The sequence below is a fragment of the Pangasianodon hypophthalmus genome, chromosome 30 (genome assembly GCF_027358585.1).
Source record: "Pangasianodon hypophthalmus isolate fPanHyp1 chromosome 30, fPanHyp1.pri, whole genome shotgun sequence".
Classification (NCBI taxonomy): domain Eukaryota; kingdom Metazoa; phylum Chordata; class Actinopteri; order Siluriformes; family Pangasiidae; genus Pangasianodon; species Pangasianodon hypophthalmus.
In genome coordinates, this window is record NC_069739.1 from 12456756 (window position 1) to 12471755 (window position 15000).

At 44.5% G+C, this 15000-nt stretch overlaps 2 protein-coding genes across 2 annotated transcripts in view; one reads left to right on the forward strand and one right to left on the reverse strand.

Annotated features, from left to right (window-relative positions):
• The window catches only part of ncoa1 (nuclear receptor coactivator 1), a 56987-nt gene extending 55937 nt beyond the window's left edge, over positions 1-1050 (reverse strand). The window contains exon 1 of the mRNA XM_053231799.1: positions 378-1050. The gene's annotated coding sequence lies outside the window, so the exon portion shown is untranslated. The remainder of the gene's footprint in view (positions 1-377) is intronic.
• Positions 1051-3714: 2664 nt separating this feature from the next.
• rpl7l1 (ribosomal protein L7-like 1) lies at positions 3715-9926 on the forward strand. The gene is made up of 6 exons (XM_034302298.2): positions 3715-3881; positions 4360-4468; positions 4542-4705; positions 4820-4957; positions 5052-5161; positions 9468-9926. The coding sequence occupies exons 1-6, from the start codon at positions 3730-3732 to the stop codon at positions 9674-9676; spliced, it is 882 nt and encodes a 293-aa protein (XP_034158189.1). The 5' UTR covers positions 3715-3729; the 3' UTR covers positions 9677-9926.
• Positions 9927-15000: the final 5074 nt, after the last annotated feature.

Below are 15000 nucleotides of genomic sequence, written 5' to 3' on the forward strand. Positions count from 1 at the left end.
CTCTCTCACACACACGCACTCTCTCACACACACGCACTCTCTCTCTCTCACACACACTCTCTCACACACACTCTCTCTCTCACACACACTCTCTCACACACACCACACACACAGTATTTGAGATCATGAGTGTGCTACATGTCAGCAGTGCTAATATAGAGTTTGTGCAGAAGCATGTGCAGAAGTGTGTGAAGCGCAGTTATGTAACACACAGTGTGGATGGAGTGACAGCAGGAATGTGTGCTAAGCTAGGGCTAGCTAGCCTGCTGTGTGTGTGTGTGTGTGTGTGTGTATCTTTACTAAAGGCAAATGAATCCATCACATGACCCCGACTCTCTCTCTCACACACACACACACACACACACACACACTCGTACCTGCTCAGATGGAGAGATCAGTCCTGCACTCAGTCTAATGCAAATGTTTTGACAAGCTGCGAGTCCGCGCGCGCTGCACTTCTGCTCTCTGATTGAGTATTTAATGCACGCGCTGTTAATCCCACGCCGCGCGCGTGCACGCTGTTGTTCCGTAAAAACACGGAAAGTTTTGTTTGTTTGTTTGTTTGTTTGTTTGCACGAGTCGCGGCTACAGCACGCTTTAGCCAATGAGGTTGCGTGTGCTAGTTGCAGGCTAACAGCTAGCGGAGTTAGCCGAGAGCTGAGTGAGATCAGGACGCAGCTGGTTTTCACTCCGCGTCCTGCACTAAAGCCGGAAGTGGAGATAAATCCTGCGCTGGAAACGTTCCTGCGGCCGCCGCCGTGCGTCGTGTGGACGCTGTCAGCCGGAGCGAGGCGTTCTCGGGGTGTTTAATGCTCGCATTGCTCGGGCTCTCTCTCTCTCCGCACCGCCATTTTCACCATTAAGCTACACAAACAAACAGCGAACCCGCTCACGTCACCTACATGATGCGCTCACTCCCCTCCCCCCCGCGCTGATCTACACGCCATGGGCGCTGGCCTCCGCTGCAGCTCGCATGGCTTGTGGATCTGATCGCCCGCGCAGGTCTTGCACGCCACCGCGGCTCGAAGGATTCCAGGCGGAGCGCGTGCACGAGACCCAGCGGACCGGAGCCTCCATGAAGCGCGTTCACGAGAGACAAGCCGAACGTTAATACGAGACTGAACACTGAGCACTGAACACTGAGCCCTGAAACACTGACCCCTGAAACACTGACCCCTGAAACACTTAAACACTGAACACTGAACACTAAACACTGAACACTAAACACTGAACACTAAACACTGACCCCTGAAACACTGAACACTAAACACTGATCACTGAACACTAAACACTGAGCCCTGAAACACTGAACACTGACCCCTGAAACACTGAACACTAAACACTGATCACTGAACACTGAGCCCTGAAACACTGAACACTGAACACTGATCACTGAGCCCTGAAACACTGAACCCTGAAACACTGAACCCTGAAACACTGAACCCTGAAACACTGAACCCTGAACCCTGAAACACTGAACCCTGAACCCTGAAACACTGAACCCTGAAACACTGAACCCTGAAGCACTGAACCCTGAAACACTGAACCCTGAAACACTGAACCCTGAAACACTGAACCCTGAACCCTGAACCCTGAACCCTGAAACACTGAACCCTGAGCACTGAACCCTGAACACTGAACCCTGAAACACTGAACCCTGAACCCTGAGCACTGAACCCTGAACACTGAACCCTGAAACACTGAACCCTGAACCCTGAAACACTGAACCCTGAAACACTGAACCCTGAAACACTGAACCCTGAACCCTGAAACACTGAACCCTGAACACTGAACCCTGAAACACTGAACCCTGAGCACTGAACCCTGAAACACTGAACCCTGAACCCTGAAACACTGATCCCTGAACCCTGAAACACTGAACACTGAACCCTGAAACACAGAGCACTGAAACACAGAGCACTGAGCACTGAACCCTGAACACTGATTTTATTTTACTTTAAACTCGGCACTATAAGCTCATGATATAACCTTACTGTATATATATATATATATATATATATATATAAAGCCGTTTAGCGTTTCCGTAAGAACCGGACTTGTGAAGGTCTACAGTTTTATTCTTGGCTGAGTTGCTTGGATTGTTCCATGCTGTCAAGGGCAAAAGGGCACTGGCTCTACAGGTAGGCCTTTACACAGGCACAGGTGTGCTCCCAAAGAACTCCGAATCATGACAATTGGCCAATCAGAAGCTTCTAAAAGTCATTGATTTCTGGAATCTTCGAGACTGTTTAAAGAGACAACTCGGTGTATGGAAACTTTAACCTACTGGAATTGTGATACAGTGAATTAAAGCTGAAATAAATCTCTCTAACCGATTGACCTCTGATATGAACACAGTAGATGCATGAAGTGTGTGGAGTTGTGAGAGTTTAAATATCTTTCGTCTAGGTGCATATAAACTTTTCCTCAACTGTAGCTACTATAAATATGTGAAAGCAAGAATTAATTCTTCACTGGGAAACTTACTGACTTTTACAAACTGCTGAGACTCCTTCCATAAATGTTAAATAAACGTCTCCTAACATATTATATGCTTTTCTTTATTATATAACAACACGTTTTTAATCCGTTTTGTATTGTAAGGTTTAGTTTACGTACATGTTCCTGTGAATGAGCTGTTACAGGAATAACTTATTAGAACAAGTGAATTAATTATAAACCCATCATTTCTGTTAGAGTCGTAAATCTTCAGAAACATTCTCGTATAGAAACTTAATCTGCACCTTCTGATTGGAGAATTCATCTGCGCTGTGGTCTAATTTGTAATCAACACATTATCTCTGTTAAAAGGCTGCATTCGAATAGCCTCAGACGTGGGAAGTCAGAAAAACAAAGACATCTCCATGTTCGTCTTTTGTTAGCAACAAACTCGCAGCTAGCTGTGCTGAGTGATGTAGACTTTCCTCAGAACAGTGAGCTGTAGAGTCAGTGTTATAGATTTAATAAGAGAATATGTCTGTATGTTAATGATCTAAAGGTGATACGTGTATCTACACTATAACTCAGTTAAAGGTAAGAAGTGCTGCTGTGTTTATGCTGGTGCTGTGAGCGGCCATGTTCATCTGACGTCACTCCGGGGCTGAAGGAGATCCTGAGTTCCCAAGCAGGAAAGCTGAAGGCGTGTTTTCTTTGGTTTTTACTAGTCGGAGGTTGAAAAATCACAAGTTATGACCTTTTGCTGAATGCAGCATGTCATTTAAATGTGATGTCTCAGCGCATGTCACACGTATGACGCTTAAAATTCCAGCATCCTGAATGTAAAAAGTACAGAAGCCCTGAACTGCAAGGTGTGAACCTTTTTTTTTCAAGTGCTGTGTCATTATTTCGACTTAGTAATGACGTAGTAAATCAAAATAATGAGATAATATCTTGAAATAATGAGTTACTAAATAAAAAATAATGAGTTACCATGTCAAAATGACAAGATACTACATCAAAATAATAAGATAATGTCTTTAAATAATGAAATACTAAATAAAATGAGTTAGTAAGTTAAATATGAGGTAATATTTTAAATAACTAGTTACTAAGTCAAAATAACGAGATAGTTATTGAAAGAGAGTTCACACCTTGCTGTTCAGTGCTTCTGTAAAACACTGATTTATGAAGGAACAGGAAGTAACTGATTAATAATATTCTTAAACATAAACAGGGCTTTATTTTACAGCTTCCCGTGTTTGATGAGTAAGGGTTTAATTGTGAAAGTCCATGTTCTCTCGGTGCAGCGGCTCCTCCACGCCACACAGCGGCCATGTTGTAGGAGAAAAAGAGACAGAAATGGAAGCGCTGCGCCGACGGCGGTGTGACGTCATCAGCGTGCGACAGGAGTTCCGGCGTGAGGACGCGATGGCGGAGGCTGAGTATGTATCCCATTATGTTTACATTTCTATCGGCTTTAATCCCGAGCATCCGTTAGTGCGCGCGCTCGCTGCTGGGTAAGCGCGTCGCGTGCGCGGTGTGTGAGCGGCTGCAGAAGGTATTGATCAGAATCGATGATGTGAAATCAGGACTTTTCCCCGCACATGGGTCTGGTGTTGACTCGAGCTGTGTGCAGTGAAGCTCTGTAGCGTTGCGCACGAGCCAGGAGCATCTCCTCTACCTCCTATATCTCCTCTACCTCCTCTACCTCCTTTATCTCCTCTACCTCCTCTACCTCCTTTATCTCCTCTACCTCCTCTACCTCCTTTATCTCCTATATCTCCTCTACCTCCTCTACCTCCTATATCTCCTCTAACTCGTCTATCTCCTCTACCTCCTTTATCTCCTCTATCTTCTCTAACTCCTCTATCTCCTCTACCTCCTCTAACTCCTCTATCTCCTCTCTACATCTTCCTTTAGGACAAAGAAGATTATTAAGCTGGTTCCTGAGAACCTTCTGAAGAAGAGGAAAGCGTATCAGGCGATTAAAGCGACTCAGGCCAAGCTCGCCTTGCTGGAGAAAAGAAAGGTAACTGCACACACTCCGCTCAGCGACTCTTACTGAACAGACAGAGGTGAACAGGTGAATGTTTCTCTAACAGACGAAGAAGGGGCAGCTGCTGAGGTTCAAGCGTCTGGAGGAGTATCATACGAACAGCAGGAGGAGGCACAGGGATGAGGTGCGGCTGGTGAGGAACAGGCACAGACCTCCTCCTGCTCTTCCTCCTGCCAAGAACGGGCTGGTGTTCGCCGTGCGCATTCGACAGTAAGCAGCTTTAACGCTTCCTCGCGCTTCGGTCACTCGCAGTGCGGGATTGTGCTCCGGCGAGTCCGCACGCGCTCGGGCAGGTCCTGAGTCCTGTTCTGTGTGTGTTTACAGGATCAAAGGCGTGAGTCCGAGAGTGAGGAAGACCATTCAGATGTTGAGGCTGCACAAAATCTTCAGCGGTGCCTTCGTTAAAGTCAGCAAGACGTCCCTGAACATGCTGCGAGTTGTCGAGCCCTACGTCGCCTGGGGGTGAGAAGTCAACAGAGTGGACTGTTAGGACTTGAGTAAATCTGCATTATGATAGATTTGACATTTAAATTATTATTTTTTATATTTCTGACAGATTTCCTAATCTGAAGTCGGTTCGCGAGCTCATCCTGAAAAGAGGTCAGGGGAAGGCTGATAAGAGAAGGATTCCTCTCACGGACAACACCGTCATTGAGCAGTATTTAGGTAAGCTCTATGGTTACGCTAAAGGTTTTAATCGTTTAGCGTAAAGGAGAGTAAATAACGTGAGAGCACAATCTTTACAAACCTCAGACTGGACAACGTGATCATTTATTTATCGTTTATTTCCTTTACTGAGGAAGACGAGGACGGTATGAAGAGCAGCCTCGGGTGACCTGCAGTGGTACATTTAGCTGCGTGATTTATTCTGTCGCTTCTGACATTTAAACCGAGTGTGAACGTGATCAGTGTGCAGCACACACACAGCCGGGTTACACTCGAAATATCACAGTTAAAGTCTTACGCAAAGTAACTCTGAATCAGCCGTAAAATATACAGTACGTATATATAAACACATCTTTATACAGAAACATCACGCTGACCCTTCGCCCGTGACGTCTCGTACCCTCGCCGCTGTGGGCTTCCGGTCAGAGTGAAATGATCACATGCAGAGTTTTTTTTAGGAGGGATTCTTTAGGTTTAGATTTTTCAGCCATGTTCTCCTTTTGGTAGATGATGGAACAGTGCCAGCGTTAGACTGTGCTTCTGCTCGTAACTCTCCTGTTTCTGCCTGATCGTTAGTACAGTTCTCCCAAAACTCCGTAATGACAAAAAGTACGGAGAAGAGCAACGTAAACAGAAGTGATTTAATGAAACGCCTGTGAAACACACACACACACACCCCGTCCATCATCGGCCTGTGAAACACACACACACACACACACACACACACCCCGTCCATCATCGGCCTGTGAAACACACACACACGGTCCATCATCGGCCTGTGAAACACACACACACACACACACACACACACACACACACACGGTCCATCATCGGCTATTACAGTCACTTCCGCTGTTTAAAGTTTCCCTCATAACGATTTCTACAGTGTTAGATTTTTTCACTCTGTGTGAAATGAGTGTATTGATGAGATTAAAATAAGGTTCACTCGGTATAACACACACACACACACACCACACACACACACACACGCGCGCAGTGAGTTATGGGGTGACGTGAGCGTACAGCTCCCCTCCTGCCCCACACCAGCAGCTCCTCGCCTCGCTGAGAGCACATCGCGTCTGTCTGAGCGACTCGAGCTCGCCGCTGCGTGCGACTCCTCTCCCTGCTCCTCTGGTTGGAGGAACGTCCTCGTAGCTTTGCATGTTCTGCTGAAGCGAGTCTCAGAACTAGCTGCTGTTTACTTCTTTGGAATCGGGAGCGTTCCTCAGTTTCGGTTGTCTTCAGGCTCTGAGTTTTCACTCTGCACCAGGAACCTCAACGTGATGAAACGTTCCCCGAGTCGCCTCATGCGAGTCTCATAGGAGGGAGATGCGGTCGTGATGCGGTCGTGATGCGGTCGTGATGCGGTCAGGTAGCCGAACTCTTCCTGCATTCTGTCCAATCAGACACGTTTCCAAGCCAGCAGAAGAAGGTTGTGGTTACAGGAAGCTACGAGGGATGATTTGTCCGAGGAGCTCATCGTCCTTCATCTCCGCTACACAGCTAACTATCATACCAGAGAACTAGCTGAGGATTTAACAGGCTTAGCTTGCTAGTTAGCTAACATGCCTAGTTTATATCGCTTTAACAAACCTACATGGCTCACCTAAAATCTACATCGAGTAACTAGCTAGCTAATGCTAGAGCTGCCTGTAATAGACACGTTTAGCTAGCGGACTTTGTTTAGATAAAGTTCTGTTTGAGCAGAAAATCGTCTGTCAGGGCCACAACGTCCTCGATATTGTAATCGTATCGATCATTACGTCTTAAACGTTCCCACAAACGACTAATCATTAAGAGACGTGTTTGCCTTCAGCTTTTCTCTAGTATAAACCCTCGGAGTTTCTGTGAGGAGTGTGTGTGTGTGTGTCTGGTCATTGCAGGCTAAAACACTTCATTTATCTTCATTTATCCACTGACAGGACGACAGTTAGCCGTACGGATCTTCTAGAGTTACAGCGTTTAAAAGTGTTTAGCCGAATAGCACTCTCTGTCTTTTACAGCTAATCTATAATAATGAGTGGAGAACATTTTAGCTAACGTCGAACCCATTCCTAAAGAAACGTCTCCAGTCAGATTATGATGTATAACCAGGCACAGGGCGACGTCTCCATGCTTGGGTGTAATGTGAGCGTGTGCACTAGGGGGCAGTGTCGCATCACCACACCAGAATGTACTGAATTAGACGGCGAGCGAGTGAATTCTCTCCGAAAGCGTTTCTGAAAGCGTTTATTCTGCAGTTTGAGCAGATCTTTTGCTGAAGCACTTCAGAGTATCCTGTGTTTAAATCCACAGTTGTGTCAGTCAGTGAGGAAAGAGAAAGTAAAGTGTATAATGAAGTACAGCTGGTATAAAACCTCGCACTTTATTCACATACAACACATCAGTGTGTGCAGCAAACACGAGACACAAACAGGGTTATACTCGCTGTTCAGTTATTAAAGAATCGAACAGAATGATTCTTTCATTTCTGTCTCGTGTGTTTATTTTTCACAGATTACGCAGTCAGTAGACAGAAAGCACTAGATCCAGTGAGGGAAAATCTTATTGTTTACACTTGAGCTGTATTTGGATGAATTTCACTCTGAACTGAACAATATTATTCTGAATTTGATTAAACCCATGGAAGCAGTGTAAAAGCAGATACGCTTGACACACGGTTAGCATGTCACGCTTACCCATAATCCCCCTCTGCAGAACGCAGAGATATAAACAAGGCCTTCCTGGCCACAGATTAGACTTGAGCCTGTTTCTTGACAGTTGTGTAAACAGCAGTGAGGTCTGTGTGACGGTACCGTGGGTGGAGGAACTTCATGCTCCTTCATCCTCCATTTACTTTGTCCCCGTTCATCATTTCTCATCTCCTCCTCCGACGCCTCGGGGCAGGAGAGCCAGCACCTTCCTCTTCTGCACGGATCTGCGGTGGAAGAAATTTCTCCCCACTAAATAGTTCACAAGTACATTTCCTCACTTTGCGTGTTTCACCTCCTTTAGGCGTAAAAGTCAGGGGCCAGGACCGGTTCTGATCTGGCCCAACAAGTCAGTTTAGAATCCGTGTTCTGAAATAAATCATCTCGTGTGCTGTAATTGAGTTGATCTATTTTATGTTGTTCGACCTGGGAGCGAAATAAAGCAAAAGAACTAATTTAGGATTTTCTCAATGCTTATGGAATCAGATAACTTTTATTCAAATAATTCAGATTTATTTGTAGCTTCGTGACACACAGTCTGAATGAAGTAAAGCACGGTTTGGATTTAGTGTAGTGAAGTGTGTTGTGTGAAACGAGTGACTGGGTTAAATGAATAATCTAGCGTGTGTGTGTTTGCGTTCGCTCGGTGTGTCCTGATCTCCTGTCTTGTTATTTGGATCTCAGTTGAAGTTAAAAGACTTTATAACGACGCAGTGTTGTTTAGGACGCGCTGGAGTTTCAGCGGAAACGGGCAGAAATGAGACTTTCAGTTTTCAGCTAAAAGGAAAACATATTGCATTACAGTCTGGTATGGAAACTGTTCAGTGGCTGAAAGAGCTGCATTGCTCGGACTTCCACTACCCCCCCGAGGACATCTACAGGCTTACAGAGGAAGACACTACAGAGCTTTAAAGCCTCGCACCTCCAGATTCAGAAACAGCTTTTACCCAACAGCCAACTGAGTTCTTCCTCCCCGTTTCTCTTTCTTCATAACTACCCTTAAACTTTTGGAAGGATGGACTGTGCCATACTCCTGCAGTGAATGCACAAGTCACTTTAATATTGGTTTTTAATGATAATAATATTGTGTTTTTTTTATGAGTGAATGTAGATGGATATAGTGGCATCTCCATGAGAGATACGAAATTTCGTTGTATGTTACATGCAATGACAATAAAGGTATTCAGTTTGATTAAACAAAATTGAATTGAATACCTTTATACCTTTACTGTTTGCATTTCATAAGATCAAGTAAAAAAAACACAGAATTTGAGTATATCAGTTATAATGTGAGTTTTTCCTCACCACCGTCGCCTCTGGCTTACACAGTAGGATAAATTCAGAAATTTAAAGTTTATATCCTGAGTTTATTTATTTCTGTAAAGCTGCTTTGTGATGATGTCCAGTGTGAACAGCACTATACAAATAAAACTGAATTGAATTGATTTTTTTTTAAAAAAACGGACTTTGATTAAAAGTAAAGTAAGTAAACAATATGAAATAATACATGAATAAAAATTCATTGTGTTTTTTAGCTGGAGGTTTGTAGCCTAGCGTGTCTGGCGTTTTGGATGAGATTTGTAATTGTGGTGCGTCTGTGCCGTGTTTCCCTGTAGGCCAGCATGGGATCATATGTTTGGAGGACCTCATCCATGAGATCTACTCGACTGGAAAGAATTTCAAGGTGGTGAACAACTTCCTCTGGCCATTCCATTTGTCCGTTCCTCGACACTCCGCCAGAGATAAAGCCGGCCTTTTGAAAGAGATCGGCGAGCCAGGACCTCGAGCTGAGGACATTAACAGAGTGATCAGGAAATTTAACTGAGCCGCTCTTCATGCAACTCGGACAAACTGTACTGTTTTATGGAGAGTTATTGGCTTTCCTGCCTTCACCTTTCCCAGTCCTGATGAATAGGTGCAGTGTTTCAAATCATTACCTTCTAAAGGAAGGACCAGACCAGAGTTTGTCTTCAGCAGTGTAATGTTCTGTCTCGCAGGTCAGATTCTTCTTTAATTCTGTGCAGCAATTTATATTAAAACACGTATGGTTTATTCCAAACGATAATCAGGTGGCATTGGAGTGTCTGTGCTTGTTTTTGTGCAGTAAAGATTTTACTCACCGTGAGTGAATGCTGTCTGAGGTACAGCGTCTTTGGGTGCAATTTCTCTGAGAAAATAACTGAAGTGCTGAAAAGTGCGTGTAATAATATACAGTTAGACTGACTGTCAGGACGTGTGAAATGCGAGGGAGGACAGAAAAATTCCCGGGACTCGAATGTGGTGTGCGCACGAAGCGCTTTTACACTGAAGCGCTTTTACACTGAAGCGCTTAAGCATCTACAGGAAAGCAGAAGAAATCCAGAAAAAAAGACGAGGCTGTAGTCATGACGACCAAAACGACTACAGGGAATGTTTCTGGGAATGGGAGAAACTCTGGCACACGGTTATCGCATCACAAGGAGAGTACTCTGGGGATTAAAGGAGGAATGCTGTAAGATTTACAACACTCCCCCCTCGTATACAACCTCCTCATCCTACCTACCACGAGTCAAGCCACTAACCTTTAGCTAGCAGTTAATGAGGTAATGATTATACAGTACAGTGAAATGTGTAACGCGGTGCTGCCCAGGCCTCATTCTGCCCCAGCGCGAGGCAGATCTGCAGCAGTGAGACCTCACAGAGGGCAGAGACCTCAGCAGCCTTCATCACTACATGCTACAGCGTGTGGCATTAAATTACGTACGAACTATTTACAGAATATTTTATAATTAGCTGCTGCCTTGTTTGTCAACACGGTCATTTCTGTATAATGGGCATAAACACGACCAGACGGTTGTGTTTTCTTCTTGTGATTTAGTTTTTTTTGTTTAATTTAACCTCAGTTTGCCAGTTCTCACTCCCTCGTCCCTCAGCATGTAGCAGCCAGGGATGGAGAAGAGCTAGCACGTGCTTCTTCAGCCACCACGTTCCTCCCAGACCGCAGCTCTCGCCACGGGGCAGCTGAACACACGCGAGAGAAAGTGCTAACTGCCCTCTTCTGCATACACGAGCTCACACACCTTCAGCTGAGAGTAACGTCATCCCCCGCATGCAGAGACTCCTGGCCTGTGACATCTTCAGCATCCAAACTTGCAATCAAAATCCATTTTCTGTCTTTTTTAATATCAATAAAATGATGTGGAAAATATCGAAAGAATACAACTACAGTGGAAACAGTGGAATATATCGATGATTGTATGACAGAAGGCTTGTGATTCCTATTGTTATGTTCACCATCAGCTCGTGTGTCTGACTTCAATCCGCCTGTCTGCTCAGCCACGCCCCCGCCGCCACATACCCCCAGTCTTACTGTCTGACTCTGGCCTCCCTACTTCCATATCCTGTTTTTATTTATTTACTCTTTTTGCTAGATAATTCTGTCTGTTTATTTAGTAGGAAATTAGATAGCAGATGTAGAGAGCTGTACCTGTTCTCCCTCTCTCACTTTTGTCACTAGTTATTAATCCATTCTCACCACACATACGTTTTCATTTCATTAAAAGCACAATGACGTCTCCAGTCTCCGTGTCAGGAGCTGCTTCAACTGTCACATCAGCTGTTTCATTTCCCTTCAGTTCCACTGAGTTCAGAGACCTACAGAAAAAGGCCATGCTGAACGCTTGCTTTGCTGTTTCTACACATCTCTGCACGAGTTTCTCCTACTGAATTAGATTAATCTCTTAGACATTTCTCAGTGGCAGTAGCCAAGGCCAAATACGCTGTGTCCCAGAAGACTCCATACACAGGGGAATTAACACTTTTTTAGCAAAATGGAACTTTATTTACAAAACGTCCTCTACATGACTGTCATTTCTCTCGTCTCTCCCACTCATGATGAACTCGTGTTCACACATCTGCTGTTACTCCATCACAACTTTGCGAAAGCTTCCTGATCCAGCCATGAGAATGATTTAAATACCGTCAAAGGCTTTCTTAAAGGCTATCTGAAAAATGTATATAATACAAACTAAATATGAAAATGTTTGGAAGACATTTTGCTAAAAAGTGCTAAAAGTTTTCCCTGTGTTTGGAGACTTTGTGACACCCTGTAGGTAACTCCAACCCAGATTAGTGCTCCTAATATTGCCACCACTTCAGAGGTGAAGGAGGAGAGGACCTTAATACCTCATCCAACTTTTTTCCCAAATAATTAGTTTAAAAAAAAAAAAAGTGCAAAAGTGCATTTCGGTGCAACCCTGGTTTGTTTTATATCTGGTCCCACTATAGCAATAGAGCCTTAGAACACACTATATGGCCTGATTATTGAGTTCAGGTGTTTCAGCCACACCCATTGCGAACAGGTGAGTAAAATCAGACACATGCAGCCTCCACAGACACACTGGCAGTAGACTGGGTTACACTGAAGAGCTCAATGACCAGCTCTTCTGCACACAAGCCTCCGAGATCGCTAAATGCAATGCTACGTGTGAGCTGGAGTGGAAACATGATGGAGTGATGAATCATGCTTCACTATCTGGCAGGCTGATAGATGAATCTGGGCTTGGTGGAGGTCAGGAGAACGTTACCTACCGGAGTGCAGAGTGCCCAGAGGAAAGTGTGGTGGAAGAGGGATAATGGCCTGGGGCTGTTTTTCAGGGTTTGGGCTCCTCAGTTTCAGTGAAGGCTGATAATGCTGCAACATACAGAGACATTTTAGACAAGTGCATGCTTCCAACTTCGTGGCAATAGTGTGGGGAAGAACCTTTCCTGCTCCAGCATGACTGCGTTTGATGAGTTTGGAGTGGAAGAACTCGAGTGTCCTGCACAGAGCCCTGACCTCGACCCCACTGAACACCGACTGCACCCCAGACCCCAGACCCCAACATCAGAGCCTGATGTGAACACAAATGCACACACACTCGACACACACTCAGGAGCATGAGTAGAATATGAACATTTTTCTGAATGTACTGGATTTTCATGAATACTAAATTTCTCATGTAAACACTCCTATGAAAGATTTATGAATAAATCCATTTGTATCCAGCTTGATAAATGAGGCCCATTGTTCACGTTCCCTCTTTAAAGTCTCCAGTGTTGTGGAAGTTCTGATCTGTGTTTTGAACATTTCTCTAATTCTACTCTTTAAATGACCTCCCTGCTTTGATCATTATTGCTGTTAATGTGTTTGACCATTTCCGGCCTAATGACCTGGAGTTCGGCTCGTTTTAATAAACTCACATGGATCCTCACTATTCTACTGAATCTGGTGTTTAGATGTCTGTCATTCAGAATCATTACTAAAGCTCAGTCTCAGTGCTGTGATGAGAAACGGATCGACTGGTAGAGCGTTTTCGTCTCATTCGAGCTCATGCTCTGTGCATGTGTGTATGTTGTGCTCTGGCTCTGGGAGCGCTCTCGCTCTCTCGCTCTCTCACTCTCTCGCTCTCTCGCTCTCTCACTGAAATGGACAAAAAAAAAAGAAAAAAAAACATAAGTATGCTGACAGTTATAACACACAGGTGAGAATTATCACACATTACTGTGAGTTCTACACGCCTCTGTCTGCTCAACCACGCCCCCGCTGCCACATACCCCCGCGTCCTGACTCAGGCCAGAGAGCCGTCCAGCCTGCAGCCAACTTCCCCTTGCAACCTGGCAACAAGAGACGGTCTCCACAGGGGACCGGAGTGGATAGAGCCAGGGTTTTTAAAGGAGACCTCCGGTCCCAGCTCCCCTCTCTCAGGAACCACTTCTCTTCAAGGTGTGAGGAGGTTGAAGTAGTATATTTGCAGTGCATCACCTATATTCCTTCGCCTGACCTCACAGTAAACTTCCCCAGCTTACTGTGTGAGCTTGAGTAATTTAGAGCTCGATGTGGGTAATAATATGAGCATTTATCTCCTGGTGCCCTAGCTAGGGACCAAGGCTAGGGTTTTCATGGGGTAGGGTTTAGAGGATTTAGAGTAGGGATGGGAATCTTAGGCGACAGGTTTTTATTTAGGGTTTAGGGCTTATGTGGTTTGTGTGGGTTAGGGTTAGGGGTTTCAGGTGTCAGGGTTAAGGTGTATGGATGATGATAGAAAACCTGGAGAAAATATGAAAACAAACTTCATTTTTTTTATTGATAATATTAGGACCATGCATAGTGCCAGAGGTCTCCTTAAAAGTGCAGGTAGATTTGACTGTATTCAAGACATCTTCACTTGCTAGGATTTTTCAGTGTTCTCACGGGGCATTGACTCCACATCTACACTTCCTCATAGCTGTGTCTTCAAAGGAAAGGGACAGGAGGATGTCAGATGGTAAACTACATCACAAAGGTTTCACAAAGCCAAAGCCCTTAGCGAGCTGTCACTGGGAGAGACAGTACGGGTGACTGATGGGTGACACGGGAACCGTTCTTCACAGCCACGCCTCTCCACCATCATACACGGTGAACCCGACCACGAGGAACTGAGAGAGGAACTGGCTGCACTTTATCTCCTTGTAATCACCATCAGCTGAGGAAGAATGTGCTGCATAGCAACAACCACAGGAACTGACGCCAGCGCAGGTTTGTGCGATCCTGACCCGGCTCACACTCACACTCACACTCACACTCACACTCACGCTCACTCAGGTCTGGGAGAGTCATCATGAATCCCAAGACCTTTTACATGAGAACTATCATATAAATTATAATAAACATAATATATAATAATATAATAATCACGTAAATAAATGTATGTGTAATATAAAGTTATTTTCTATTTTTGTTGATTGAAGTTGAGAAAAAAACATGCAATATAAATGTTATAGCATTGTTATGGCACTGGAGAATAAAAATGCAGTTCAATAAATTATTTAAATGGGAATTAATATTGGAATTTAAGAGTGTGTGTGTTTTCCTTGCAGGATACAGATAAAACAGATGTTCCAGAAAGAAGCAGAATAATCCTCGACTAAGGTCGACTCTTTGTGTCCTAGGAAGGAAAGACATGGTGATGGGGTAATGTGTTGTCCAGTAAGGAGCCAGATATGTTGTAATGGGCGAGAGTTTTACTTTAATTCAGGGAGATAGTGGCTGGGTGTGAATCCACTGAGAATCCACACGTCAACGAAGTTATTCAGAAGACGACATTTCTTACCAGAGCTTTTTCCTTTTCTGTCTTTTTTCTGCAACTGTAT

Bases quoted from the DNA above. Each gene is read 5' to 3' on its own strand.
- rpl7l1 (XM_034302298.2), top strand. From the start codon at position 3,730: ATGTTCTCTCGGTGCAGCGGCTCCTCCACGCCACACAGCGGCCATGTT. The intron at 3,882-4,359 runs GTATGTATCCCA...ATCTTCCTTTAG, and splicing joins GACGCGATGGCGGAGGCTGA to GACAAAGAAGATTATTAAGC. The intron at 4,958-5,051 runs GTGAGAAGTCAA...TATTTCTGACAG, and splicing joins GAGCCCTACGTCGCCTGGGG to ATTTCCTAATCTGAAGTCGG.